The following is a 26,222-nucleotide window of genomic DNA, read 5'->3' as shown; positions in this document are numbered from 1 at the left end:
AAACAATTTTAGTACTTACGTCTCTCAAATTAGGTACACAGTTACTGATTTATATGTTAGCTGGCTCAAAATTCCTTGCAGAAAAGTGTATTTATGTATAAAAGTGATGTAAATATTAAGAAATTAAGAAAAAGCCAATGTTGGTAATTTATTTAATATTATAATATCAGGACCAAGAGTCTATGTAACTGCTAGTACACTAGAATTAACTATGGCATAGGGTCATACAGCTGGAACATAGCTGTCTTTGTTAAATCACAAGAAGCAACTAGCTCATGTGTGAAGCGACTGGGGGATTTATACAAGTAAGGAGTAATGTCTAATTCAGGTCTTTGGAATATGTAAATTAAAAAACATGATTATAAAAATCCATTCACATTTTTTTTTAAAAAAAACATACAGTTCATACAGTTGGGGCTGGCATGTTGTAGTGGTTTGAGCTGCTGCCTGCAATGTTTGAGTTCTGGCTGCTTCACTTCCAATCCAACTCACTGTTAATGCACTAAGAAAGCAGTGGAGGATGGCCCAAGTGCTTGGGCCCCTGCATCCACGTGGGATAGCTGGAGGAAGCTCCTGGCTCCTGGCTTCCACCCAGCCTCGCCTTGACTGGTGTGGCCATCTGGGGAGTGAAACTGCAAATGAAAGATCTCTACCTCTGTAACTCTTACAAATAAATAAATTTTTAATAAAAAAAAAAGGGGGGCTGGCGCAATGGCTCACTTGGCTAATCCTCGGCCTGCGGTGCTGGCACCCCGGGTTCTAGTCCCAGTTGGGGCACCAGATTCTGTCCTGGTTGCTCCTCTTCCAGTCCAGCTCTCTACTATGGCCTGGGAAGGCAGTGGAGGATGGCCCAAGTCTTTGGGCCCTGCACCCACATGGGAGACCAGGAAGAAGCACCTGGCTCCTGGCTTCGGATCGATGCTGTGTGCTGGCTGTAGCGGCCACTTGGGGGTGAACCAACGGAAAAAAGGAAGACCTTTCTGTCTCTCTCTCTCTCTCTCTCTCACTGTCTAACTCTGCCTGTCCAAAAAAAAAGAAAGAAAGAAAAAAAGGAATATACAGTCATTAGCACTGCTGCAAGTTTTCTGTGAATAAAATAGCCATCTGTGAAGTACGTACGTACGTACGTGTGTGTGTGTGTGTGTGTATACAAATGCTCCTTGACTTATGATGGGATTATGTCTTGGTAAAGATCTTATGTTGAGGCCGGCGCCGTGGCTTAACAGGCTAATCCTCCGTCTTGCGGCGCCGGCACACCGGGTTCTAGTCGTGGTTGGGGCGCCAGATTCTATCCCTGTTGCCCCTCTTCCAGGCCAGCTCTCTACTATGGCCCGGGAGTGCAGTGGAGGATGGCCCAAGTCCTTGGGCCCTGCACCCACATGGGAGACCAGGAGAAGCGCCTGGCTCCTGCCATCGGATCAGCATGGTGCGCCGGCCACAGCGGCCATTGGAGGGTGAACCAACGGCAAAAAGGAAGACCTTTCTCTCTGTCTCTCTCTCTCACTATCCACTCTGCCTGTCAAAAAAAAAAAAAAAAAAAAAAAAAAAGATGTTATGTTGAAAATATCCTGGAGCCGATGCTGTGGCGTAGAGGGTAAAGCTGTCGCCTGCAGTGCCAGAATCCCATATGGGCGCCGGTTCAGTTCCCGGCTGCTCCACTTCTGATCTAGCTCTCTGCTCTGGCCTGGGAAAGCAGTGGAAGATGGCCCAAGTCCTTGGGCTCCTGCACCCACGTTGGGGACCCGAAGGAAGCTCCTGGCTCCTGGCTCCTGATCGGTGCAGCTCCAGCTGTCGCGGCCAACTGGGGAGTGAACCAGCAGTGGATGGAAGACCTCTCTCTCTCTGCCTCTCCTTCATCTCTCTGTAATTATGACTTTCAAATAGATAAATAACTCTTAGAAAAAAAAGAAAATATCCAAGTGGAAAACACATTTAATACACCTAACCTGCTAACCGTCTTAGCTTAGCACCACAGCGCAATACTGAGTACCTACCGGCTGTTTCCCTCGTGACTGCAGGGCTGACTGGGAGCTGGAGGTACTGCTGCTGCCCAGCATCACAAGAGAGGACTGGTCCACATATGCTTGCTTGGGAAAACAGCCCAAGTAAGCCCTCTGCTGCATGTGCATCCGGTTTGCACCATTTTAAATTGAAATGGGGACCATCCACAGGTAGCATTTATTTCTGATTTTGGAAAATATTAACATTATTTCATGTAAACAGGATTTTTTAAAAAATATTTATTTCAAAGGCAGAGTTATAGATACACACACACAGGGAAACATTATTTTCTATCCACTGGTTTAGTGCCCAGATGGCCACTGGTGCTGGGCCAGGTTGGAGCCAGGCACTTTATCTGCATCTCACATGTGAGAGCAGGAGCCCAAGCACTTGGGCCATCTCCATTGCTTTCTCAGGTGCATTCGGAAGGAGCTGGAAATGGAGCAGCTGAGACTCGAGCTGCTACTCATACTGGATGCTGGTGTCACATGGGTGGCTTCACCCACTATGCCACAATGCTGGCCCCAACCATGATATACTTCAACTTGGCCCAGGGATTTGTCAAATTGGCTAAAATCACCTTCTCATGGAGAGTGTGGGTTTCACAGAATTAAGTAATGCAAAGCAGCCAGCTTAATGTCTAACATGTAACATTCAAAACATGCCTATTCATGTTACTTTTAATAATTATATGGTGTTCTCTTTTATTAGCACCATTACTATCATGCTATTCTTGATATCTACAATGTCACTGGAATTTAAGTTTTTAAAAAATGAAGTTAATTAAAGGGACCAGTGTTGCCACACAGCAACACTGTGATGCCAGCATCCCATATTGGTTCAATCCCTGCTGTACTGCTTCCAATCCAGCTCTCTGTTGATGCAGCTGGGAATGTCCAAAGTAGTTGGGCCACTGCAACCGATATGTGAGAGCCAGATGGAGTTCCGGGATTCTGGCTTCGGTATGACCCAGCCTCGGCTTTTGTGGTTAATTAGGGAATGAACCAGTGGATGGAGGAACTCTCTCTCCCTCCATCATTCCACCTTTCAAATAAATTTTAAAACTTTCAAATAAGTTTGCAAATAAGTTTGTAAAAAATTTAACAGAAAGATATTTAATCAAAATATCTTAAACTCAAATATTCATCACATGAAGTTTTGAAATTTCCAAAAAACTTAACACATGCAGTATAACAACTACATATGACTACTTTAAAGCTTTGAATGTAGTCTGTCATTTCTCCTAGAGGGGGCAGACCTCTATAGATATCACACATAGAAGAGGTCCTCAAAAAGCTCATGGAAAATGCAGCATATGAAAAAACTGCAGAGCTTTCAAGATAGTTTTTGGAACAAAATAAACATCTTTTAACTCTACTTTTTTCCATAAGTTTTTGGACATACTCTCTTATGCTAAGTTCATTATGCTTTAGTTTCTTCATCTCAGAAATAGGTAATAACAGAGTTGTTTCAACGTTGTCATAGAGCTGGTTCAATGCTTAAATGAATTCATATCTGCAAGATACTGGAACAGTGATTGGCATATTTGATGAAAGCTAACTGTTATTCTTACTTCTTAACATAATGAAAGAATTTATGAGTGAAGTATAAGGTAAATTCTAATCCAGAAACTCAAGTCAGTAGTGCAAAAGGATATAAAGATATTTTCCCTGTTGAACGTTGGACAAATTCCAGACTTCATCGTTAAGGAAAGCCACTGTTGCTCCCTTGAGGAAAAGGCAGTGACTATCAGGAGGATCCAACTGAGAGGGAATAAACAAGGACCCATCAATTACTGCGAGTCTAACAGCAGAGAAACAACTAACATAGAAAAATGTCTATACATAGAATTGTAGAGGTCACAAATAATCACCACACAAACTTTAACAGAACACGTAAACTATGTTTCCTTTTCAATTTCATGGTCCAAAATGATGAAACAGCAGGGTGATAAATCAACAGCCAATCTAGAGTCCTGATGATACAGTGGTAAGGGTTTGTGCTATTTACCATCACCTTCAACCAGGAAGTTGGAAAACCAGTGAAGACTGGTATACAAAATAAGTATAAATATTTATATTTACATCAACTATATGAATCATACTTTTTATTGATATCTTTACATATAATAGAAATAGAATTCTTTTGAAAAATATATAACTTTTGGGAAATAACATTTATATACATAAACTATAATCCCACTTTGGATAATTAGAAAATTATGGTAATTTTACAGACATATTTTGATACATATATATCAACAATAATAATGCTTGTTTTTGTTAAGAAAAAAATGTGGGGCCAGTACTGCGGTGTTTCATATTAAGCCTCTGCCTACAGCACTGGCATCCCATATGGGTGCTGGTTCGAGTCCCAGCTCTCCACTTCTGATCTAATGTGCCTGGGAAAGCAGTGGAAGATGGTCTAAGTCCTCGGGCCCCTGCACCCACATGGGAGACCTGGATGGATTCCTGAGATCCTGGCCCAGCCCTGGCTGCTGCAGCCATTTAGGGAGTGAACCAGCAATTCTGCCTTTCAAGTAAATACACCTTTTAAGAAAGGAAAAGAAGCTATACAGGTGTAAATCTGAATTTATATTAATTTATCCATACCTTGCCTCAAAAAAGACTTAGGTATTATTCGCTGGTAATCACCTCACAGTAGTCTAATAGCAATGCTTTCTTGTTTCTGATAATACCTGAAGGTTTTCTTCTGTTGTTACCCAGTGGCCTCCAACACCAAGAAGTGTGATGATGTCATGTTTATGTGGCAGCTGTAATGTCATGGATGGCTCATCATCTTTATTGTACAATCTCACTTAAAACAAAAACAGAGAGAGAGAAGAAATATTTTATGATAATCTGATAAAAATTTACTTCTTAAATATGTTCTCTTTGCTTTTTAATATAGGAATGAGGAAGCATTTTTCTCAGAAAACAGGTAAGACAAAATAAATTCAAGAGATGCATTAAAACTCAACATAAGGAGCCAGCGCCGTGGCACAGTAGGTTAATCTTCCGCCTGCGATGCTGGCATCCCACATGGGCACCGGCTCTAGTCCCGGCTTCTCCTCTTCCTCCATCTCTCTGCTGTGGCCTGGGAAAGCAGTAGAAGATGGCCCAAGTGCTCGGGGCCCTGTACCTTCGTGGGAGACTGGGAAGAAGCTCCTGGCTCCTGGCCTTGGATCGGCGCAGCTCCAGCCATTGCAGCCATTTGGAGAGTGAACTAATGGACAGAAGACCTTTCTTTCTGTCTCTCCCTCTCACTCTCTGTAACTCTGCTTCTCAAATAAATTTTAAAAAGCAACATGAGGGCGGTGGAGGATGGCCCAAGTACTTGGGCCCTGCACCCACGTGGGAGACTGGGAGGAGGCACCTGGCTCCTGGCTTTGGATCAGTGCAGCATGCCAGCCATTTGGGGGGCGAACCAACGGAAGGAAGACCTGTGTCTCTGTCTGTCTCTCTCTTTCACTGTTTAACTCTGCCTGTCTAATAATAAAAAAAAGCAACATGAAATTTACTTGAGATTTAATTATAAATTAAATAAAAATGATTTTCATTGAATGCTAAGGAAAGTAATATAACATGTAACTAAGTGTAATTTTTTTTGTTTTTGTTTTTGTTTTTGACAGGCAGAGTGGATAGTGAGAGAGAGAGACAGAGAGAAAGGTCTTCCTTTTGCCGTTGGTTCACCCTCCAATGGCCGCTGCAGCCGGCGCATCTCGCTGATCCGAAGCCAGGAGCCAGGTGCTTCTCCTGGTCTCCCATGTGGGTGCAGGGCCCAAGCACTTGGGCCATCCTCCAACTAAGTGTAATTTTAACAATGATAGCTCAATACAATGAGGAGCTACTTTCTCATTAAGGAACTAAAAAATTAGCCAGATTAGTCAGATTTTAACGTAATTGCTAAAATATCCATTTGAAAAAATATCAATAAAGTATATATTCGCTGTCACTCGAAGATTTTTCTCTGAGCTAATTTCAAATCTTGAAAATACTGGTTAAAAAGAAACACATGATAACCCCAGCTGTACTGAAAACAAAGTTAAAATAGGAGCATTTTCCAGGCTTGTAAAACCTATCTTTCATTAAAAAAAAATGATTTATTTATTTATTTGAAAGGCAGAGTGATGGAGAGAGATCTTTCATCTGCTGGTTCACTCTCCAAATGGCCACAACAGCTTGAGGTGAGATAGATTGAAGCCAGAGCCAGGAACTCCATCCGGTCTCCCTTGTGGGTGGCAGGAACTCAGGTACTTGGGCCATGATCCACTGCCCTTATAACACATTAATGCAAAACTGGATTGGAAGCCAAGAACCAGGGTTGCAAGTTCAGCCTAATCTGTTGCATCATAACACTGACACTAAAATCTGTCCTTTAGAAGTGCCAGAAGTTGGCCGGCGTGTGGCTCCCTAGGCTAATCCTCTGGGGTTCTAGCCCTGGTCGGGGCGCCGGATTCTGTCCCGGTTGCCCCTCTTCCAGTCCAGCTCTCTGCTGTGGCCCGGGAAGGCAGTGGAGGATGGCCCAAGTTCTTGGGCCCTGCACCTGCAAGGGAGACCGGGAGGAAGCACCTGGCTCCTGGCTTCGGATCAGTTCACGAAAAGCTCATGAAAAGTGAAAATGGAACAAACTTCTTGAGTCTTTTCAGAGACTGGAAAGCAGCTCTGCTATACTGGAGGGTACATGTCGCCAAAATGACTGTGAGGAAGCATGTGGAGATAACGTGCATTGTCCAGGAAGCACTGAGATCACCTTCACAGGCTCCTCATAGGGATAGTACTATTTGTTATTTAAATTTCTTTTTTTTTTTTTTTTTTTTTGACAGGCAGAGTGGATAGTGAGAGAGAGAGACAGAGAGGAAGGTCTTCCTTTTTGCCGTTGGTTCACCCTCCAATGGCCACTGCGGCCGGCGCATCTCGCTGATCCAAAGCCAGGAGCCAGGTGTTTCTCCTGGTCTCCCATGTGGGTGCAGGGCCCAAGGACTTGGGCCATCCTTTGTTATTTAAATTTCAAAGGGTCTAATTTAAAAGGCAAAAGAATAGTCTGTCTTCCAGAGAGGACAATGGGAATAAAGGGAAGAAGCTATAATTGAAATAGACACACCTTCAGTTAAAAATAAAATCCAGGCCAGCGCTGCTGCTTACTTGGCTAATCCTCCGCCAACAGCACCGGCACCCTGGGTTCTAGTCCGGGTTGGGGCGCCGGATTCTGTCCCGGTTGCCCCTCTTCCAGGCCAGCTCTCTGCTGCAACCCAGGAGTGTAGTTGAGGATGGCCCAAGTCCTTGGGCCCTGCACCCCATGGGAGACCAGAATGCACCTGGCAGCCAATTGAGGGGCTGAACCAATGGAAAAAGGAAGACCTTTGTCTCTCTCTCTCACTGTCTAACTGCCTGTCACAAATAAAAAAAATTTTTTTCAAAAATCCAAAACTAAGCATCCGATTTAATAAGTACATTAATAATCATTTCCTAATTTGAAATAACGAGGTACACACCTCCAGCATCTAGGACAATGTCGACTCCCAGGCCACCCGTTTCTTCCAAACAGCTTTCAGCAACATGGACTTTCCCATTAGATACATCGATCACTCGGGCTGTGAAGGACAGGAGATAGGAAATTGTACTGTTCTGTATAGAGCCAGTAACACGAACAATGCAGGGAAAAAGAAAAGGCAAACAAGCATCCACTCTCTGAAATGAGAAGCAGATAAAATCATTATGGAAGTCAAAAGGGAAAAGAAGTCTATTCAAATTATTTTTCTCATTTAACCTAATACTAATAAGGAACAGCAAAATGAAGACACTGGTACATTCAAAATGTAAACATTTTGTGGATAAGGTGGTCTAAGGCTGGTCTTCTGACATGTTATTCTTAGCAGAATTGGTGACAAATTAATTTTAACTTGTTGCTTTAAAGTATTATTAATATGGTTAATCATATAGATAAAATAACAAATTACTGAAGGTAAGAATTATAAGAATTGGAGCCTGCATGTGGCATGGGGTAAACTTGCCACCTGCAATGGTGGCATCTTGTGTGAGTGCTGGTTCATTCCCAGCTACTCCACTTCCAATCCCGTTCTCTTCTCATGCACCTGGGAAAGCAGCAGAACATGGCCCAAATGTTTGGGTCCCTCCCATCCAAGTGGGAGACCTGGAAGAAGTTCCTGGCTTCTGACTTTGGGTTGGCCAGCCTCAGCTGTTGTATCCCTTTGGGGAGTGAACCAGCAGATAGATGTCTCTCTCTCTCTCTCTCCCTAACTCTGCCTTTCAAATAAGTACAATAAATCTTATAAAAAATTATAAAAATTTAAACTGGCAAACGAAGACATTTATATTTCATTTTTGTATCTTTTTTTATTTTAGAGGCAGAAAGAGAGAGAGAAGGGGAGCATACAGAGGAGGGGAAGAGAGAGGGAGAGCGAGCGAGCAAGAGTGCATGCACACTCCCATCTGTTGGTTCATTCCTCTATGCCTGCAAATGGGAGCCAGAAACTTAATCCAGGTCTCCCATGTGGTTGGCAGGGACTCAAATGCTTGAGCTGTCCCCTGCTGCCTCCCAGGGTGTGCATCAGCACGTCAGAAATCAAACCCAGGTCCTCTGATATGGGATACAGTTATCTTAACTGCTGGGCCAAATCCCTGCTCCTGTTTTTGTATCTTCTATCACCTTCGCGTTTTGCTAATTCTTCTCAGAGCTGCGTGGCCACAGCTATAGTCTGACAGTAGTCTAGTACTTGGTGGAGGGGAAGGCTATGACAGCACAGAGAAGAGGGGACTCTGGTGACACAGGAAAGGCAGAATTCAACAATAAAAGCTTTTCTTTCAACAATGCCATTTCTGCTCCCTTTCTCTATTTTCAAATCTCTTCTCTTTCCTTGTTTGTCCAGTCCTTGTACTATAGTACTTCAAAAAGTTTGTGGGGGCCAGTGCTGTGGTGTAGAAGGTTAAGCTTCCACCTGCTGTGCCAGCATCCCATATGGGCACTGGTTCAAGTCCTGGCTGCTCCACTTCCAATCTGGCTCCCTGCTGATGTGCCTGGGAAAGCAGCAGAAGATGCCCTGCACAGCCGGCGCCACGGCTCACTAGGCTAATCCTCCGCCTTGCGGCGCCAGCACACCGGGTTCTAGTCCCGGTCGGGGCACCGATCCTGTCCCGGTTGCCCCTCTTCCAGGCCAGCTCTCTGCTGTGGCCAGGGAGTGCAGTGGAGGATGGCCCAAGTCCTTGGGCCCTGCACCCGCATGGGAGACCAGGAGAAGCACCTGGCTTCTGCCATCGGAACAGCGCAGTGCGCCGGCCACAGCACACCTACCGCGGCGGCCATTGGAGGGTGAACCAATGGCAAAAGGAAGACCTTTCTCTCTGTCTCTCTCTCACTGTCCACTCTGTCTGTCAAAAAATAAAAAATAAAAAAAATAAAAATTAAAAAAAAAAAAAAAGAAAAAAAAGAAGATGCCCTGCACCTCTGTGGGAGACCTAGAAGCTTCTGGCTCTAGGCTTCGGCCTGGCCCAGCCTTGGCTGTTGTAACCAATTGGTGGTTGAACCAGTAGATGGAAGATTGTCTTTCTCTGTCTCTCCCCCATCTTTGAGAGATGGTATGACAGAGACCTTCCATCTGTTGATTCACTCCCCAAATGCCTGTAATAGCTGTGGCTGCACCAGACTGAAACTCAAAGCCCAAACCTCAACCCAGGTATCCCATATGGGTGTCGGGGATCCAAGAACTCAAGTCATTACCTGCTGCTTCCTAGGGTGTGCATTAACAAGAAACCAGAATTGGAAGTGGAGTCAGGACTTAAACCCGGGCACTGTGATATGGGACGTGGACATCTACCGTGCCAAACATTCACTAAGTGCATTTTAAAATTGACTTTTACTTGGAATTTTATACTTTGTTTTTACCAAAGCAGTCTTTTAGGTGGTTTCCCTTCACATTCCAGGCTTAAATTCTGTGCTGATATTATTACCCACCTACAGGAGGCCTAAGTCTTTCGAGGCACTGCTTGTCTTCCAGGCTGCATGCTGTTGAAATCACTTTGGCTCCTCTATGGTGTGCTAACTGAATCGCTATTATGCCAAACGCCTGTGTGGATAAAAAATACAGTGGGTTTATACATATAGGGCAGGGGTCATCTCTAATTTATGTTTTATAGATTTTTGAAAAAGATTCATTTATTTGAAAGGCAGAGAGAGAGAGAAGAAGAGAGAGAGAGAGAGACAGAGAATCCATTTTCCATCTACTGCTTCACTCCCCAAAAGCCCACAACAGCCAAGGCTGGACCATGCTAAAGCCAGGAGCCAAGAACTCCATTCTAATCTCCCACATGAGTGGCAGGAGCCCAACTTTTTGGGCCATCTTCTACTATCTTCCCAGGTTCATTAGCAGGTAGCTGGCTTGGAAGCAAAGCAGCTGGGACTTAAGCTGGCACTTTGATACGAGATGCTGGTATCCCAAGTGGTGGCTTAATTTACTACAACACACTGCTGAAACTGATTATTATTATTTTTTTTATTCTTTTTTTGACAGGCAGAGTGGGCAGTGAGAGAGACAGAGAGAAAGGTCTTCCTTTTCCATTGGTTCACCCCCCAAATGGCCGCTACGGCCGGCGCTGCGCCGATCTGAAGCCAGGAGCCAGGTACATCCTCCTGGTCTCCCATGCGGGTACAGGGCCCAAGCACTTGGGTCATCCTTCAGTGCCCTCTCGGGCCACAGCAGAGAGCTGGACTGGAAGAGGAGCAACCAGGACAGAATCCGGCGCACTGACGGGGACTAGAACCCGGTGTGCCCGTGCTGCAGGCGGAGGATTAGCCTATTGAGCCGCGGCGCCGGCAGAAACTGATTATTATTTATTTATTTTTTTGACAGGCAGAAGGATAGTGAGAGAGAGAGACAGAAAGGTCTTCCTTTTTGCCGTTGGTTCACCCTCTAATGGCTGCTGTGGCCAGCGCACGGCACTGATCCGAAGCCAGGAGCCAGGTGCTTCTCCTGGTCTCCAATGTGGGTGCAGGGCCCAAGGACTTGGGCCATCCTCCACTGCACTCCCTGGCCACAGCAGAGAGCTGGCCTGGAAGAGGGGCAACCAGGACAGAATCCAGCTCCCCGACCAGGACTAGAACCCGGGGTGCCAGCGCCGCAAGGTGGAGGATTAGCCTGTTAAGCCACGGCACCAGCCAGAAACTGATTATTTTATAAACTATAATTGTTAAGCGTCATTTTATGTTTTTAAGCATTATATAATAGAAAAAGAGGAAAAAGTCTGCACAGTATCAGGAGGGGAAACATTTGATTACTTTCTTCTTCAGCAGGGGTGTTGGGGAAGTTGCATCCATCACATGCTCTCACCTAGTCTTGCCTTACTTGGCACAGAATTTCAAGAATGCAGGCCAGCGCTGTGGCTCAATAGGCTAATCCTCCACCTAGCGGCGCCGGCACACCGGGTTCTAGTCCCAGTCGGGGAGCTGGATTCTGTCCTGGTTGCCCCTCTTCCAGGCCAGCTCTCTGCTGTGGCCAGGGAGTGCAGTGGAGGATGGCCCAAGTACTTGGGCCCTGCACCCCATGGGAGACCAGGAGAAGCACCTGGCTCCTGCCATTGGATCAGTGCGGTGCGCCGGCCGCAGTGCACCGGCCGCGGTGGCCATTGGAGGGTGAACCAACGGCAAAAGGAAGACCTTTCTCTCTCTCTTACTGTCCACTCTGCCTGTTAAAAAAAAAAAAAAAAAGAATTGAGGGCCACACTCAGCAACACGGCCTTGGTACCACGATGGTCTGACCTAATTTATAGATAGATATCTATCTATATCTGTATATTATATATAATAAATATATAGATATATATCTAATATATCTATGTATCTAATATATCTCTCTATATAGTAATATATATGTATATTACAGTAATATATATATATAATACAGTACATACGGAGTCCAGCTAGCACTCTTACACATCAGAGTACTTTAGGAAGGCCATTTGTTCTGGATCTCTGGAGTGAGGTCAGGGAAACAGTTCTGTCCTGAGGGTGGACATCAAGAGAATGCTGAGAGCATTGCTGTCAGCCTTCCAGTGAAACGCAGGGGAAAAATCATCTTTAACAGCCAGATATAAAAAATTGTAACTTCACCCCAACTTCCGTGACATTTGTAGAATACTTTAAAAATATTTTTGTTTATTTGAAAGACAGAGAGAGAAAGAGACAGATAGGCAGAGAGAGAGAGCCGCCATCTCAAGATACCCCCAGTGACCAGGGCGGGCAAGGCTAAAGGTGGGACCTGGGAACTCTACCTTGGTCTCACACATGGGAACCAACTACTTAGGCCACCACCTGCTGCCTCTCAGGCTACACACTGGCAGGAAGCTGAACTGGGAGTGGGGCCAGGACTTGAAGCCAGGCATTTAGATATGGGACAGGGGCATATTAACCACTAGGACAAATACCTGCCCTCAGATTAAATTATTTTTACGTATTTTAAAAGTAATTTCAACTTTTTTAATGATACAGGTAATATATTTAAGTTAGCACATTTTAGACTTGTGTGTGAATCTATCTATAAAACAGCAATACTTTATTACCATAAGTGTGTGATGGATATGAAACCAACTTGGTACAAAGCTCTGAAGTATGACATCAAAGGCTCCAGCTATTTCAGGTTTTGTGTAACAGGAATGAATAAAAACGGCCTGTCTGCTTTTTAATGTACTTGCAGCTCCCAAGTAATAAGAAACTTACTCACACTAAATCTAACTTTTATCTCCTAGTAGTAAAAGCTGCTTACTGTAACAGAACAGGAGGTTGGTAACAAAATCAGAGAACATGCGCCTGTTTGGCAAAGAGTGGCATCAGCAAATAGATGATGGCTCCCTTCTAAACCCCTCGCGTTCAGGTATGTTAGTCTGTTTCTTGACAAAATCATTAGCACCTACACTTGCTCCATCCATGATCAGCACTGATTTTCCTGGAGAGAGATGAGAAAGATAATGCAGAGCGGTGTAGGCTCGCAGTCCGTCTCGGATGGTTCCAGCGGCTTCTGTCCATGTGACCTTTTCTGGCTTATGAACTGTCACAAAGAACAAGAGGAAACAATCAGGAAGTTCTATTACATTTTCCTTTGGGACCTGTTTCTTTAACTGTATGATCCTGGACCAAACCCCTACTCCTATCCTATGTTTCCATTTTTGCCCACTTATAATCTATTCTCAAAACAGCCAGTGTGGGGCTGGTGTGGTAGTGAACAGGGTAAAGGCACCACCTGCAGTGATGGCATCCCATATGGGTGTCAGTTCAAGAACCAGCTACTCTACTTCCAATCCAGCTCTCTGCTATGGCCTGGGAAACCAGTGGAAGATGGCCCAAGTGCTTAGGCCCCTGCACCCACATGGGAGACCAGAAGCTCCTAGCTCCTGGTTTCAGATTGGCCCAACTCTGACTGTTGTATCCATTTGGGGAGTAAACCAGTGGATGGAAGACTTATCTCTGCCTCTCTGTAACTCTGCCTTTCAAATAAATAAATAAATCTTAAAAACAAAAAAACATCTAGTGTATACTTTTAAAACTTTTTATTGTGGAGGCTGGCATTGTGGTGTAACGAGTTAAACCATCGCCTGCAATGCAGGCATTCCATATGGGTGCCTGTTCAAGCAAGTCCCGGCTGCTTCACTTCTGATCCAACTCCTTGCTAATGCACCTGGGAGAGCAATGGAAGATGGCCCAAGTCTTTGGGTCCCTGTACTCACGTGGGAAACCCAGAAGAAGCTTTTGGCTCGCTCACACACATACACATACACACTTTTGGGGATGGCACACACACGCGTGCGCGCACACACACACTTTTGGGGAAGACATATGGCCTAACAGTTAAGATGCCCAAATCCCACATAGAGGTGCTTGGGTTCAATTCCCCATTCTAGCTTCTGATTCCAGCTTACCGCTAATGTGCATCTTAGGAGGTAGCAGGTGATGGTCAAAGTAACGGGGTCTCTGCCACCCTCATGGGAGACCTGCATTGAGTTTCTGGCTCCTGACTGTGCCTGTGCCCTGCCATAGTGGGCTTTCAGGGAGTGAACCATGAAATGGGAGCTCTCTTTGTCTCTCAAAACAGAAACAAAGCAAAAACAAAACAAAACAAAAAAACCCTCAGACAAAACCCCATGAGGCTGTTGTGCCCTCACTGGTGCTGTTCCCTGGTGCACCACCAGGTGGAACGACCTTTGCATGCTTAGTCCCTCTCCAGTTGAGCATTTGTGCTGGCTCTAGTTTTTGGCAGTTAAAACCTGTGCTGCTAAGAATGCTTTTGTATAAAAGATACTGTTACACTATGTGTGGTTTTTATCTCAAGAGTGAAAATCAGGGTCCCAGGGTACATTATCTCTCACTTAACTACAGACTTCCAAAGTGATGGTTGTCAATATATTCCCCCAGTGTTCTGTTGCTGGGGAAGCCCTTTGTCAACCCTTGGTATTATCAGATTTATAGATGTTTACCAATCACGTGGATGTGTAGTGATTTCTTCTGTGATATTAACCTGCATCAAAACTAATGAGATTGCTCAGCTTTCCAGATTTATTAGCCACCTGGAATTCCTTTTGTGAAGTGGCTGTTCAAGTCCTTATCAATTTTTCCATTGTTTTGTCTTTTTTTTATTTACTGATTTATAGGAACTCTTCATATATTCTAGATGAGCCATCTGTCTGCTCACATGCTATAAATATTACAGGTTGAATGTCCCACATCTGAAACACGTGGGACCAGACATGTTTTAGATTTTTTTGGTGGTCGGAATATGTGCATACACATAATGAGATATCTTGGGGATGGACCATAAGTCTAAATACAAAATCCACTTATGTTTCATAGCACCTTGCACATAGCCTGAAAGTAATTTTATACAATATTAGTCTGCCTGAATTTTGACTGTAACTCACCATATGAGATCAGGTATGGTGTTGTGTTAGAGCTCAAAATTTTTGGCTTTTGGAGAATTTAAAATTTTAGATTTTTGGATTAGGGATACTCAACATATATTTTAAAATTCATGGCTTCTTTTTTCAGTATCTTTTTTTAAAAAAAATTATTTATTTATTTGAAAGTCAGAGCTACAGAGATATCTGCCATCCGCTGGTTAAATCCCCAGATGGCCACAATAGCCGGGGTTCAGCCAGGCTGAAGCCAGGAGCCAGGAGCTTCTTCCAGGTCTCCCATGTAGCTGGCAGAACCCCAGGCACTTGGGCCACCTTACGCTGTTTTTCCCTATTAGGGAGCTGGATGAGACATGGATCCGGGACTAGAACTGTTGCCCATATGGGATGCCAGCATCGCAAGCAGCAGCTTTACCCACTATTCCACAGTGCTGCCCCCCTCCCCCCATATCTTTAATGATGTCTGGCTTAAACTTCATCCACTGCTCTTGGATCAAAATGGAAACTCCTAATACAGTTTAAAAACCTCCACATGATCCTATCATTAAGCTCTTCCTTAATGTGTTTCACTACTTAATTATCATTTTGTATTCATGTTGTGCACTAAATGTGATTTTTTCTTCCACAGTACTAGCAATCCTTTCTCATTTTACCTAAAATCAATGCTTTGCACAGTCTTTATCAGCTCATTCAAATCTGCTTCCTCCAATGTCAACAGACTCAGATGGAGCAGCCACAGAGCGGTCAGGGCTGCAGTTAGCAGTGAGCTGCTGCCATCTGCTGGAGAGGCAATGCACACAGGTGCACATGCTGATGCTGGGCAGGTGAGCAACTCCAGGTCACAGCACATAATACACTTTACTTCCTCATGAAACTCACTAAGATCGCTGTGGTATCATCATGACATAGAGATTCTGGTATTCATCCGCAGCTCCTGGCTCCTACCTCTTTCAGCCCCTGCTATTGCCAAAATGACTAGAAAAATAAGCATGGGTTTTCCTTTTTTTTAAGATTTATTTATTTGAAAGGCAGAGTTACAGAGAAAGACAGAGGAAGAGACAGAGATCTTCCACAACGTCCAGGGCTGAGCCAGGTTGAAGCCAGGAGCTTCATCTGGGTCTCTCCCTTGGGTGGCAGAGGCCCAGGCTGTTGGGCCATCTTCCGCTGCTTTCCCAGGTGCATTAGTAGGGAGCTGGATAGGAAGCAGAGCAGCTGGGACACTAACTGGCACCCATATGGGATGCCCATGTTGCAGGCGGCAGCTTAAACCTCTATGCCACAACGTCCCTTTTCTTAAGGGGTTAGCCTTTTGTCTTTGGTTCCTGAAGCAGTGCCACAGCGATGGAGGGGAAGGAGTCTTTAGTTATGATGCTGGAGCGTTTTAAGACTCAAGAAGCAGTCTCCTTCTGACTTCTCTCTTCTGCTTGCCCCTTTTCCTCCCCAAGGTGAGACTCTTCCCCAAGGTGGGTCACAGAAACCAAGAAATACAAGAAGGTCTCAACAATTCTGTGGAAAATGGCATTAAAAAATACTGGAAAATTACTATACAGTTGAAAAATTTATTTGTGAGGGAGAGAGAAATGGGGGAGGGGGATGGGAAAGAGGGAATGAGGGAGAAGAAAAAGGAAAAGAGAGAGAGAGAGAGAGCACCCCATCCCTTGGTTCACTCCCCAGATGCCTGGGAGCCAGGAACTCAATTCAGGTAACCCCTGTTGGTGCCAGAGACCCAATTATTCGAACCATCACCAGCTGTCTCCCAGGCCGGTCATAACCAGGACACTGGAATAGGAAGTAGAGCTGGGAGTGGAACCTAGGTACTCCAATATGGGATGTTGGCATCCCAATCAGCGTCTTAACTACTGCACCAAAAGTCACCCCCACCCCAATACTGTAACCTCCTTCCTTTCTGTCTTGGAGTTGGTCATAGAGAGTCTATCTCGTCTGACAGATCACATAACCTCCCTATCAGGAGGAAGGATAATACACAGAGAGGCCATGAAGAGTTTGAACAAGACAGTCTGTTAAATTACACTGTATCCAATCACATTTCTACTTGGCTGCCCGTGTTCCAATCACACCTATGTAATATAAAGGCCTCATAACAAACTCAAAAGAAGGGCTGGGCATTTGCCCTAATGGTTAAGACACTGGGGTCCCATATTGAAATGCCTGGGTTTGACTCCGCTTCCAGCTCGTGCAGACCCTGGAAGGCAGTATTCATAGTGGAAACAATCGGGTTCCTGCCATCCATGCGGGAAATTTGGATTGAGTTCCTGGCTCCGAGTCCAGGCATGTGAGAAATGAACCAGCCGGTGCGAGCTCTGTCACTCTGCCTTTCAAAAGACCAGGAGTTCAGAGCACTTGTGGACAGCAGAGCACTGGAGGAAGAGCTCACTCCTGTGCCGGGAGGGTGGAAGCTTGTGTGCTTGGGACCATCCTGGAACGTGCCTTATGTATCTTTAAACTGGGTTATTTATTTGTATTCTTTGAAATGTCCTTTATAGTAAACTGATAAACATTGGCGTTCCTCAAGTTCTGCGCACTGCTCAGAAATGAATCGAATAAAAAAAGGGGTCATGGGAACCTCAATGAAGCCAGCTGTCAGAAGTTCTGGAGGCCCAGGCTTGTGACTGCATCTGGAGTGGGGGAAGTTTTGTGGGACTGAGTCCGAAGATGTGGGATCTGATGTGACGTTCAGGTAAACAGCATCAGAACTGAACTACATCAGAGGATGCCCAGCTGGCATCCACTGCAGACTGCTTGGATGAATCAGAGTTATAGAGAGGGAGAGACAGAGACAGAGAGGGCTTCCATGTGCTGGTTCACTACCTAAATGGCCGCAATGACCAAGGCTGGGCTAGGCCGAAGCCAGGAGCCAAGAGCTTCTTCTAGGTTTCCTATGTAGGTGCAGGGGTCCAAGCACTTAGGCCATCCTCTGCTGCTTTCCTAGGCGCATTAGCAGGGAGGAGGATTGGAAGAGAAGCAGCTGGGACTCAAATTGGCACCCATAGGAAATCCTGGAGCTGCAGACCGGGGCTTTAACCCACAGGGTTGGCCCAATTGTCACATATTTGAGACCACAGTATCTGTGCTGTAAGCATACAGGAGAAATGGAGTTTGTTTCTCCTACCTGGCAATTTAACTGAATATGGAATGGGGCCCAGGGAAATTAGTCAATTTGCCTAAGGCCACATAGATTTAAAAAAAGTCATTGTATAACTCTAAAGCACATCTACTCTCACTGCTCATTGTTTAGTCAAGGTACAATCTCCTGACATAGCCATTTCTGGGGAGCACATACCATCATAAGAACTGGGACTACATATTTTTATTTAAAATCAATCATGGGACCAGCACTGTGGAATAGGGGATTAAGCCTCTGCCTGCAACACTGGCATCCCACATGGGTGCCAGTTGGAGTCCCAGCTGCTTCACTTCCCATCCAGCTCTCTGTTAATTTGCCTGGGAAAGCAGTGGAAGATGGCCACTGTGGCCATTTGGGGAGTGAGTCAGCTAATGGAAGTCTGATCTCTGTCTCTCCTCCTCTCTCGGTAAATCTGCTTTTCAAATAAAATCTTTTCTAGAAAAAAATCATGCAGTCCTTAAAAAAGGGTAACTGCAATAAAATTACATTTAATATTTATTTTTATTTATTTTAATGGTTTATTTATTTGAGAGTCAGAGTTATGGAGCAGGGGAGCTGGGGAGGGGAGAGATCTTCCATCTGTTGGTTTACTCCTCAGATGGCTACAACGGCCAGGGCTGGGCCAGGCCAAAGCCAGGAGCCAAGAGCTTCATCCATGTGGGTGGCAGGAGCTGAAACATACAGGCCATGTTCCAATGCTTTTCCCAGGTCACTAGCAGGGAGCTGGTTTGGAAGTGGAGCAGCCCAGACAAACACTGGTGCCAACGTGGGATGCTGGTGTCACAGGTGGCAGCTTTGACCTCTATACCACAATGCTGGTGGCATATTTAATATTTAAAAGGTTGCGGGGACAGCACTGTGGCTCACTTGGTTAATCCTCGGCCTGCGGTGCCGGCATCCCATACGGGCACCGGGTTCTAGTCCCGGCTTCTCCTCTTCCAGTCCAGCTCTCTGCTGTGGCCTGGGATAGCAGTGGAGGATGGTTCAAGTGCTTGGGCCCTGCACCTGCATAGGAGACTGGGAAGAAGCACCTGGCTCCTGGCCACAGCTCCAGCCCGTAGCGGTCATTTGGGGAGTGAACCAATGGAAGGAAGACCTTTCTCTCTCTCTCTCTCTCTCACTGTCTATAACTCTACCTGTCAAATAAATAAAAATTTTTTAAAGAAAAGGTTGCAAAGCTGCAAGGTTAAGTGTGAGTTATTGTCAAGATCCTTGCTTTTGTGGTAGGTGCTTAACAGGTTTTTGTTTTGTTTTTTGTTTTGTAATATCTAAACAAAATACAGCCATGTATGGATAAATAACAACAGTATATCAGCACCCAAAATTAAAATTTCATTTCTTTCTTGGGTTTAAATCCTAATGAATCAAAGGAGAAAAATGTGTGGCAAATTCTGACTAGTTTCTCCTTGTGTTCATTTTTTCACTTTTTTAATAAAAATCTTTTTCCTCTTTCATTTATAGTATAGAACGTATAGAAGGGCCGGCGCCGCGGCTCACTAGGCTAATCCTCTGCCTTGCGGCGCCGGCACACCGGGTTCTAGTCCCGGTCGGGGCACTGGATCCTGTCCCGGTTGCCCCTCTTCCAGGCCAGCTCTCTGCTGTGGCCCGGGAGTGCAGTGGAGGATGGCCCAAGTCCTTGGGCCCTGCACCCCATGGGAGACCAGGAGAAGCACCTGGCTCCTGCCATCGGATCAGCGCAGTGCGCCGGCCACAGTGCGCCTACCGCAGTGGCCATTGGAGGGTGAACCAACGGCAAAAGGAAGACCTTTCTCTTTGTCTCTCTCTCTCACTGTCCACTCTGTCAAAAAAAAAAAAAAAAAAAAGTATAGAAGGAAAAATAAAATGTGTGCCAAATTTTGAAAGAAAAAAAAAAGTTGCTTTTATGTTTGACAGAATGGTTTAAGAACCAGAAGTAGAGGCCAGCGCCGTGGCTCAATAGGCTAATCCTCTGCCTTGCGGCGCCGGCACACCGGGTTCTAGTCCCGGTTGCCCCTCGTCCAGGCCAGCTCTCTGCTATGGCCCGGGAGTGCAGTGAAGGATGGCCCAAGTGCTTGGGTCCTGCACCCGCATGGGAGACCAGGAGAAGCACCTGGCTCCTGGCTTCGGATCAGCGCAGTACGCTGGCCGCGGCAGCCATTGGAGGGTGAACCAACGGCAAAAGGAAGACCTTTCCTATGTCTCTCTCTCTCTCTCTCACTGTCCACTCTGCCTGTCAAAAATAAAAAAAAGAAGAACCAGAAGTAGAAAGAAGCTGAAAGAACTTCCCACTCAGCTTTGAAACCCAGTCCTTCATATAGTGCAACAGAGTAACGACACGCTTGGGCAGTCATTTAGAAGGTGGTTTTGTGGTTTGGTGAAAGGCTAGATGTAATTGAGTTGCAGGTGACCGAATACTGGGCTGCCATTAAACAGTCACCGAAGAATTAGTAGGAAGTAAAACAGAGTTGTGGTGAACTGTAACTTTCTCCCTAAAAAGTTTCAGGGGAACAAAACTGAAATTATTTCTCTTTTCACAAATGTTGGCGCTGCAGTCAGAACCTGGAGACTCTCTGGTTCAGAATCCTCTTTTACATCTGTCATGGCACCTAGTCATCACCTGGAGGCCACGCTGTCAGTGGTCGTTCTTAAAGTACTTCTTTTATTTATTTTTATGTGTTTTTAGAATGTTAAGGTTTGGGGCTGGCGCTGTGGCGTAGTGGGTAAAGCCACCGTCTACAGTGCTGGCATCCCATATGGGCGCCGGTTCGAGTCCCGGCTGCTCCACTTCCTATCCAGCTCTTTGCTGTGGCCTGGGAAAGCAGCAGAAGACGACCCAAGTCCTTGAGCCCCTGCACCCACATGGAGACCCAGAAGAAGCTCCTGGCTCCTCGCTTCAGATCGGCACAGCTCCGGCTGTTTTGGCCAATTGGGGAGTGAACCAGCAGATGGAAGACCTCTCTCTCTCTCACTCCCTCCCTCCCTCCCTCCCCCCCCACCTCTCCTTCTCTCTCTGTGTAACTCTGACTTTCAAATAAATACATAAATCTTTAAAAATAAAATGTTAAGGTTTAACAAATTTTTATTTATTTCTTTGAAAGGAAGAGTTACAGAGAGAAAAGGAGACACGAGCGCGCACGTGCGCACACACACACACAGAGAGAGAGAGAGAGAGAGAGGGACTCTTTCATCCACTGGTTCACTCCTCAAATGGCTACAACAACCAGCGCTTGGCAGGGCTGAAAGCAGAAGCCAGGAGCCAGGAGCTTCACATGGGTCTCCCATGTGGGTGGCAAGGGTCCAAACATTTGGATCATCCTCTGCTGCTTTTCCCAGACACATTAGCAGGGAGTTGGATTGGAAGTGGAACAGCCGGGACTCAAACTGGCACCCAAGTGGGATGCCAGCACCCCAAGTTACTTGCTATGCTATAGCACCAGCGCTAAGTTTTAAAATTTTTTAAGTTTGCCATATTCACTTCAGATATAGATATCATTTTTTTAAAAGATTTATTTTATTTATTCGAAAGACAGAGTTACAGAGAGAGGTAGAGACAGAGAGAGAGGTCTTCCATCCATTGGTTCACTCCCCAGATGGCCGAAATGGCCAGAGCTGTGCCAATCTGAAGCCAAGAGCTTCTTCTGGGTCTCCCACGTGGGTGCAGGGGCCCAAGGATTTGGGCCATCTTCTACTGATTTCTCAGGCCATAGCAGAGAGCTGGATCAGAAGAGGAGCAGCCGGGACTAGGACCGGCGCCCATATGGGAGGCCGGCGCTTCAGGCCAGGGCTTTAACTCACTGTGCCACAGCACCAGCCTCCAAATATAGATATTATATACATACACATATATACTATTTTTTCCCCTGCACATGGGAGACTCAGATGAAGCTCCTGGCTCCTGTTTTGGCCTGGTCCAGACCCAGCCACGTGGCCATTTGGGGAGTGCACCAGCAGATGGAAAATATCTGTCTCTTTGCAACTCTGCCTTCAAAATAAATAAAATAAATCTTTAAAAAAAGGATACTAACATCACAAAATGTGGGATACATGACAATGACCATAAAATGAGCAAAGAAGTGTGTATTGTATGCACATTCAGTGAAGATAATACTTATAACTATATACCAAATAACATGATACCCACACAATTTTTATACACTCTCTCTATATATTAACTTCCATACATAAGAGAAAACATAATATTTGTCTTTCTGTACCTGGCTTATTTCACTTAGTATAATGATCTCGAGTTCCATCCATTTTATTACAAATATCAGGATTTCATTCTTGTTTTTCTTTTTATTTTTTCTTTTTATTTATTTATTTTTTTGACAGGCAGAGTGGACAGTGAGAGAGAGAGACAGAGAGAAAGGTCTTCCTTTGCCGTTGGTTCACCCTCCAATGGCTGCCGTGGCTGGTGCGCTGTGGCCGGCGCACCGTGCTGATCCAAAGGCAGGAGCCAGGTGTTTATCCTGGTCTCCCATGGGGTGCAGGGCCCAAGCACTTGGGCCATCCTCCACTGCACTCCCGGGCCACAGCAGAGAGCTAGACTGGAAGAGGAGCAACCAGGACAGAATCTGGCGCCCCAACCGGGACTAGAACCTGGTGTGCCGGCGCCGCAGGTGGAGGATTAGCCTAGTGAGCCGTGGCACCGGCAAGTTTGCTACATTATGACAAAGCTGGTATTCTTACTCTAAGATTCCGGCGCCGCGGCTCACTAGGCTAATCCTCCGCCTTGCGGCGCCGGCACACCGGGTTCTAGTCCCGGTCGGGGCACCGATCCTGTCCCGGTTGCCCCTCTTCCAGGCCAGCTCTCTGCTGTGGCCCGGGAGTGCAGTGGAGGATGGCCCAAGTCCTTGGGCCCTGCACCCCATGGGAGACCAGGAGAAGCACCTGGCTCCTGCCATTGGAACAGCGCGGTGCGCCGGCCGCAGCGCGCTACCGTGGCGGCCATTGGAGGGTGAACCAACGGCAAAAGGAAGACCTTTCTCTCTGTCTCTCTCTCACTGTCCACTCTGCCTGTCAAAAATTAAAAACAAACAAACAAACAAACAAAAAAGCACACAAAAAACAACATTTTATTATGTATTCTTTCTCAAGGATTATCTGTAATTGTTTTCTCTGCATATTTGGTGGGTTTGGACTAAGTGAACCAACAGATGGAAGATCTCTTTCATCCCCGCTCTCTTTACTGCCTTTCAAATAAATATTTCAATCCTAAAAAAATAAAAACAAAAAACAAACCTGGGGAATTTTAGTGAAGTAGTTCAAGAACACAAAAGAATATATTCTGACGTATAGATATGGTATGAAGAATAAGAAAATGAATTCCAGTGTAAGAAATATGCACTGGGGCCGTGTTGTGGCATAGCAGAAAAAGCCGCCACCTGTAATTCCAGCATCCCATGTGGGCGCCGGTTCTTGTCCCTGCTGCTTGAATTCTGATCCAGCTCCCTGCTAATGGCCTGGGAAAACAGCAGAAGATGGCCCAAGTGCTTGGGTCCTTGCACCCATGTGGGAGGCCCCAGAAGAAGCTCCTAGCTCCCATCTGACCCAGTCCTAGCCATTGTGGCCATTTGGAGAGTGGATCAGTAGATGGAAGATTTCTCTCTCTCTCCCCCCACTTTCTAATAAATAAAATAAATAAATAAATCTTAAAAAAAAAAAAAAGAAATGCACACTTAGAGTAGCAGGCAAAGTCTTGTATATGAGCTCTCATCACAGCCTCCTCCTCCCTGGTGGCCTACAGAGGTCACCTCCACCCAACTTTCCATCTTTCGCCTGCTTCATACCTTTAAATCACATGTTTAATTCTGTATGTCTTTGAACTTCATACAAACAAATGTTATTGGACTTTTTGTATCTTTCTACAACAGGCTTTTTTTCCTTCAATATTGTTTGTGAGATTTATCCATTTTACTATGTTTGTGTCTTATTTATTCATTTTCACTGATGAACAGAAATTCATTCTATGAGTCTCTTTCATTATCCAGTCTGCTGGCAATGGACATCTGTGCCGTTTCCAGTTCACTGTTAGAAACCACACTGGTCTGAACTCTTGTGCACGTCTCCTGGGCACGTAACTATGCCTGGAATTCCAGGTCTGGACTAAATACATCATATAATGCTAAACTGCTGTCTAACACACTTGTAACAATTAATAATCCCGGTGAATGTAAGGTTCCATTGCTCTGCATCGTTGTCGACACCTGGGATAGTCACACTCTCCCCTTGTCAATCTCATGGGTACTCAATAGTTATCTTTAAGTTGTTTTAATTTGCTTTTCCCTGATTACTTAGGATAAATGCTGCAATTTTTTTACTATGGTTTCATGAAGTGTGCATACATGTATATTTCTAAATTTAAATATTTAAAGAGTAAGTGACTGTAATTTGAACATTTCAGTTAAATTGGACATTGGTCAAAAGATATTAGCCAAAAAGGCCGGCGCCGTGGCTCACTTGGCTGATCCTCTGCCTGCGGCGCCGGCACCCCAGGTTCTAGTCCCAGTTGGGGCACTGGGTACTGGTCCCAGTTGCTCCTCTTCCAGTCCAGCTCTCTGCTGTGGCCCAGGAGGTCAGCAGAAGATGGCCCAAGTGCTTGGGTCCCTGGCACCGCATGGGAGACCGGGAGGAGGTACCCGGCTCCTGGCTTCGGGTCGGCACAGCGCCAGCCATAGCAGCCATTGGTGGAGTGAATCAACGAAAGGAAGACCTTTCTCTCTGTCTGTAACTCTCTCTGTCTCTCTCTCTCACTGCCTAACTCTGCCTGGCAAAAAAAAAAAAAAAAAAGATATTAGCAAAAAAAACAAAGAATGTGTCAATCTTATCTGACTCTTATACTGTCTAGATTTTGTACATTTTCTTGTTTCAATTAATAATCAAGAGTTAAAGAATTTAAAAATTCTAATTAAGAATATAATTTCAGAGCCAAGAGAGAAACTATTTTTCAAAGTTCTTAACATAAGCTGTGGTAGTAAAACTTAAAGGTTAATGTTTATACTGCATATGAATTTTTTGGACAATAATTATAAGCTAGAAGTGTGTTTATATATATATGTATAAAATCAGTATATCATTAACAGTGTAGTCAAGGAAATTAAAATATCATTAAATACCACAGATCAGTGACGTCAGACATGAGCTCCAAAAAACTGAATTGTCACATACCCAAGTAATGCTCATGAACTCTAACAACTTCACAAAGTCCAGGGTCTTCAGCATCCAGGGGCAAAATTCCTAAAAATTAGAACAAGAAATTTAAGGGAAATAAGTCAAAGGCATAGTAGGTAAGGCACTGCCTGTGACACCTGCAACTCATAGACACGGGTTTGATCCCAGCTGTTCTACTTGCGATCCAGCTCCTTGCCAATGGGAAAAGCAGCAGAAGATGGCTCAAGAAGATGGTCCCTGTTACCCATGTGGGAGACCCAGATGAAGCTCCTGGCTCCGAGGTTTAGCCTGGCTGAGTCTGGCCATTGTGGTCATATGGGAAGTGAACTAGTGGATCGAAGATCTCTCTTGGTTTCTCCTTTTCTCTCTGCAACCCTAAATTTCAAATAAATACATAAATTTAAAAAAAAAAATCTCATTTTTCTCCTAAGCTAGACTGATTTTATTTTTGGCCTTTTATAAAGATTTATTTATTTATTTGAAAGTCAAGAGTTACACAAAGAGAGAAGGAGAGGCAGAGAGAGAGGTCTTCCATCTGCTGGTTCACTCCCCAAATGGCCGTAATGGCTAGAGCTGCGCCGATCCAGAGCCAGGAGCCAGGAGCTTCCTCCGGGTCTCCCACGTGGGTCCAGGGGCCCTAGGATCTGGGCCATCTTCTACTGCTTTCCCAGGCCATAGCAGCAGAAAGCTGGATCAGAAGTGGAGCAGTAGGGTAGTGGTGCCCATATGGGATGCCAGCACTGCAGGTGGTGGCTTTACCCACTACACTACAGCAACGGCCCCGTATTTTGCCTTTTATAAAAGGTATATTGAGTGCCACTGACTTCTTGGGCAGAAAAAAAAAAAAAAAAAGAGGTAAGAAAGAAATCACTGATTCTCCAGGAAAATACCAGAGTCAAAAGCAACACTGTAAAAAGCTGATGAAAACTTCCACAATCTATTCTTTAATAACCTTAGGCATGCTGTAAAACTAAGAAAATTTCTAGGTTTATGAGTATGCTCCATGAAGAAAT

General features: G+C 45.1%; 1 protein-coding gene across 3 annotated transcripts in view; it reads right to left on the bottom strand.

Moving 5' to 3' along the window:
- The window catches only part of CRYZL1 (crystallin zeta like 1), a 52,953-nt gene that overhangs the window by 2,240 nt on the left and 24,491 nt on the right, over positions 1-26,222 (bottom strand). For all 3 annotated transcript variants that reach the window (XM_062205871.1, XM_062205888.1, XM_062205880.1), the window contains exons 6-11: positions 25,207-25,275; positions 12,924-13,057; positions 9,973-10,084; positions 7,496-7,594; positions 4,700-4,818; positions 3,659-3,764 (exon numbers count right to left, since the gene is read on the bottom strand). In XM_062205871.1, coding sequence (XP_062061855.1) covers positions 3,659-3,764; positions 4,700-4,818; positions 7,496-7,594; positions 9,973-10,084; positions 12,924-13,057; positions 25,207-25,275 — 639 coding nt within the window. The remainder of the gene's footprint in view (positions 1-3,658; positions 3,765-4,699; positions 4,819-7,495; positions 7,595-9,972; positions 10,085-12,923; positions 13,058-25,206; positions 25,276-26,222) is intronic.

Source organism: Lepus europaeus, chromosome 2 (assembly GCF_033115175.1).
Source record: "Lepus europaeus isolate LE1 chromosome 2, mLepTim1.pri, whole genome shotgun sequence".
Taxonomy (NCBI): domain Eukaryota; kingdom Metazoa; phylum Chordata; class Mammalia; order Lagomorpha; family Leporidae; genus Lepus; species Lepus europaeus.
The sequence above is the reverse complement of the archived record's forward strand: the minus strand, read 5'-3'. Positions and strand labels throughout refer to the sequence as shown.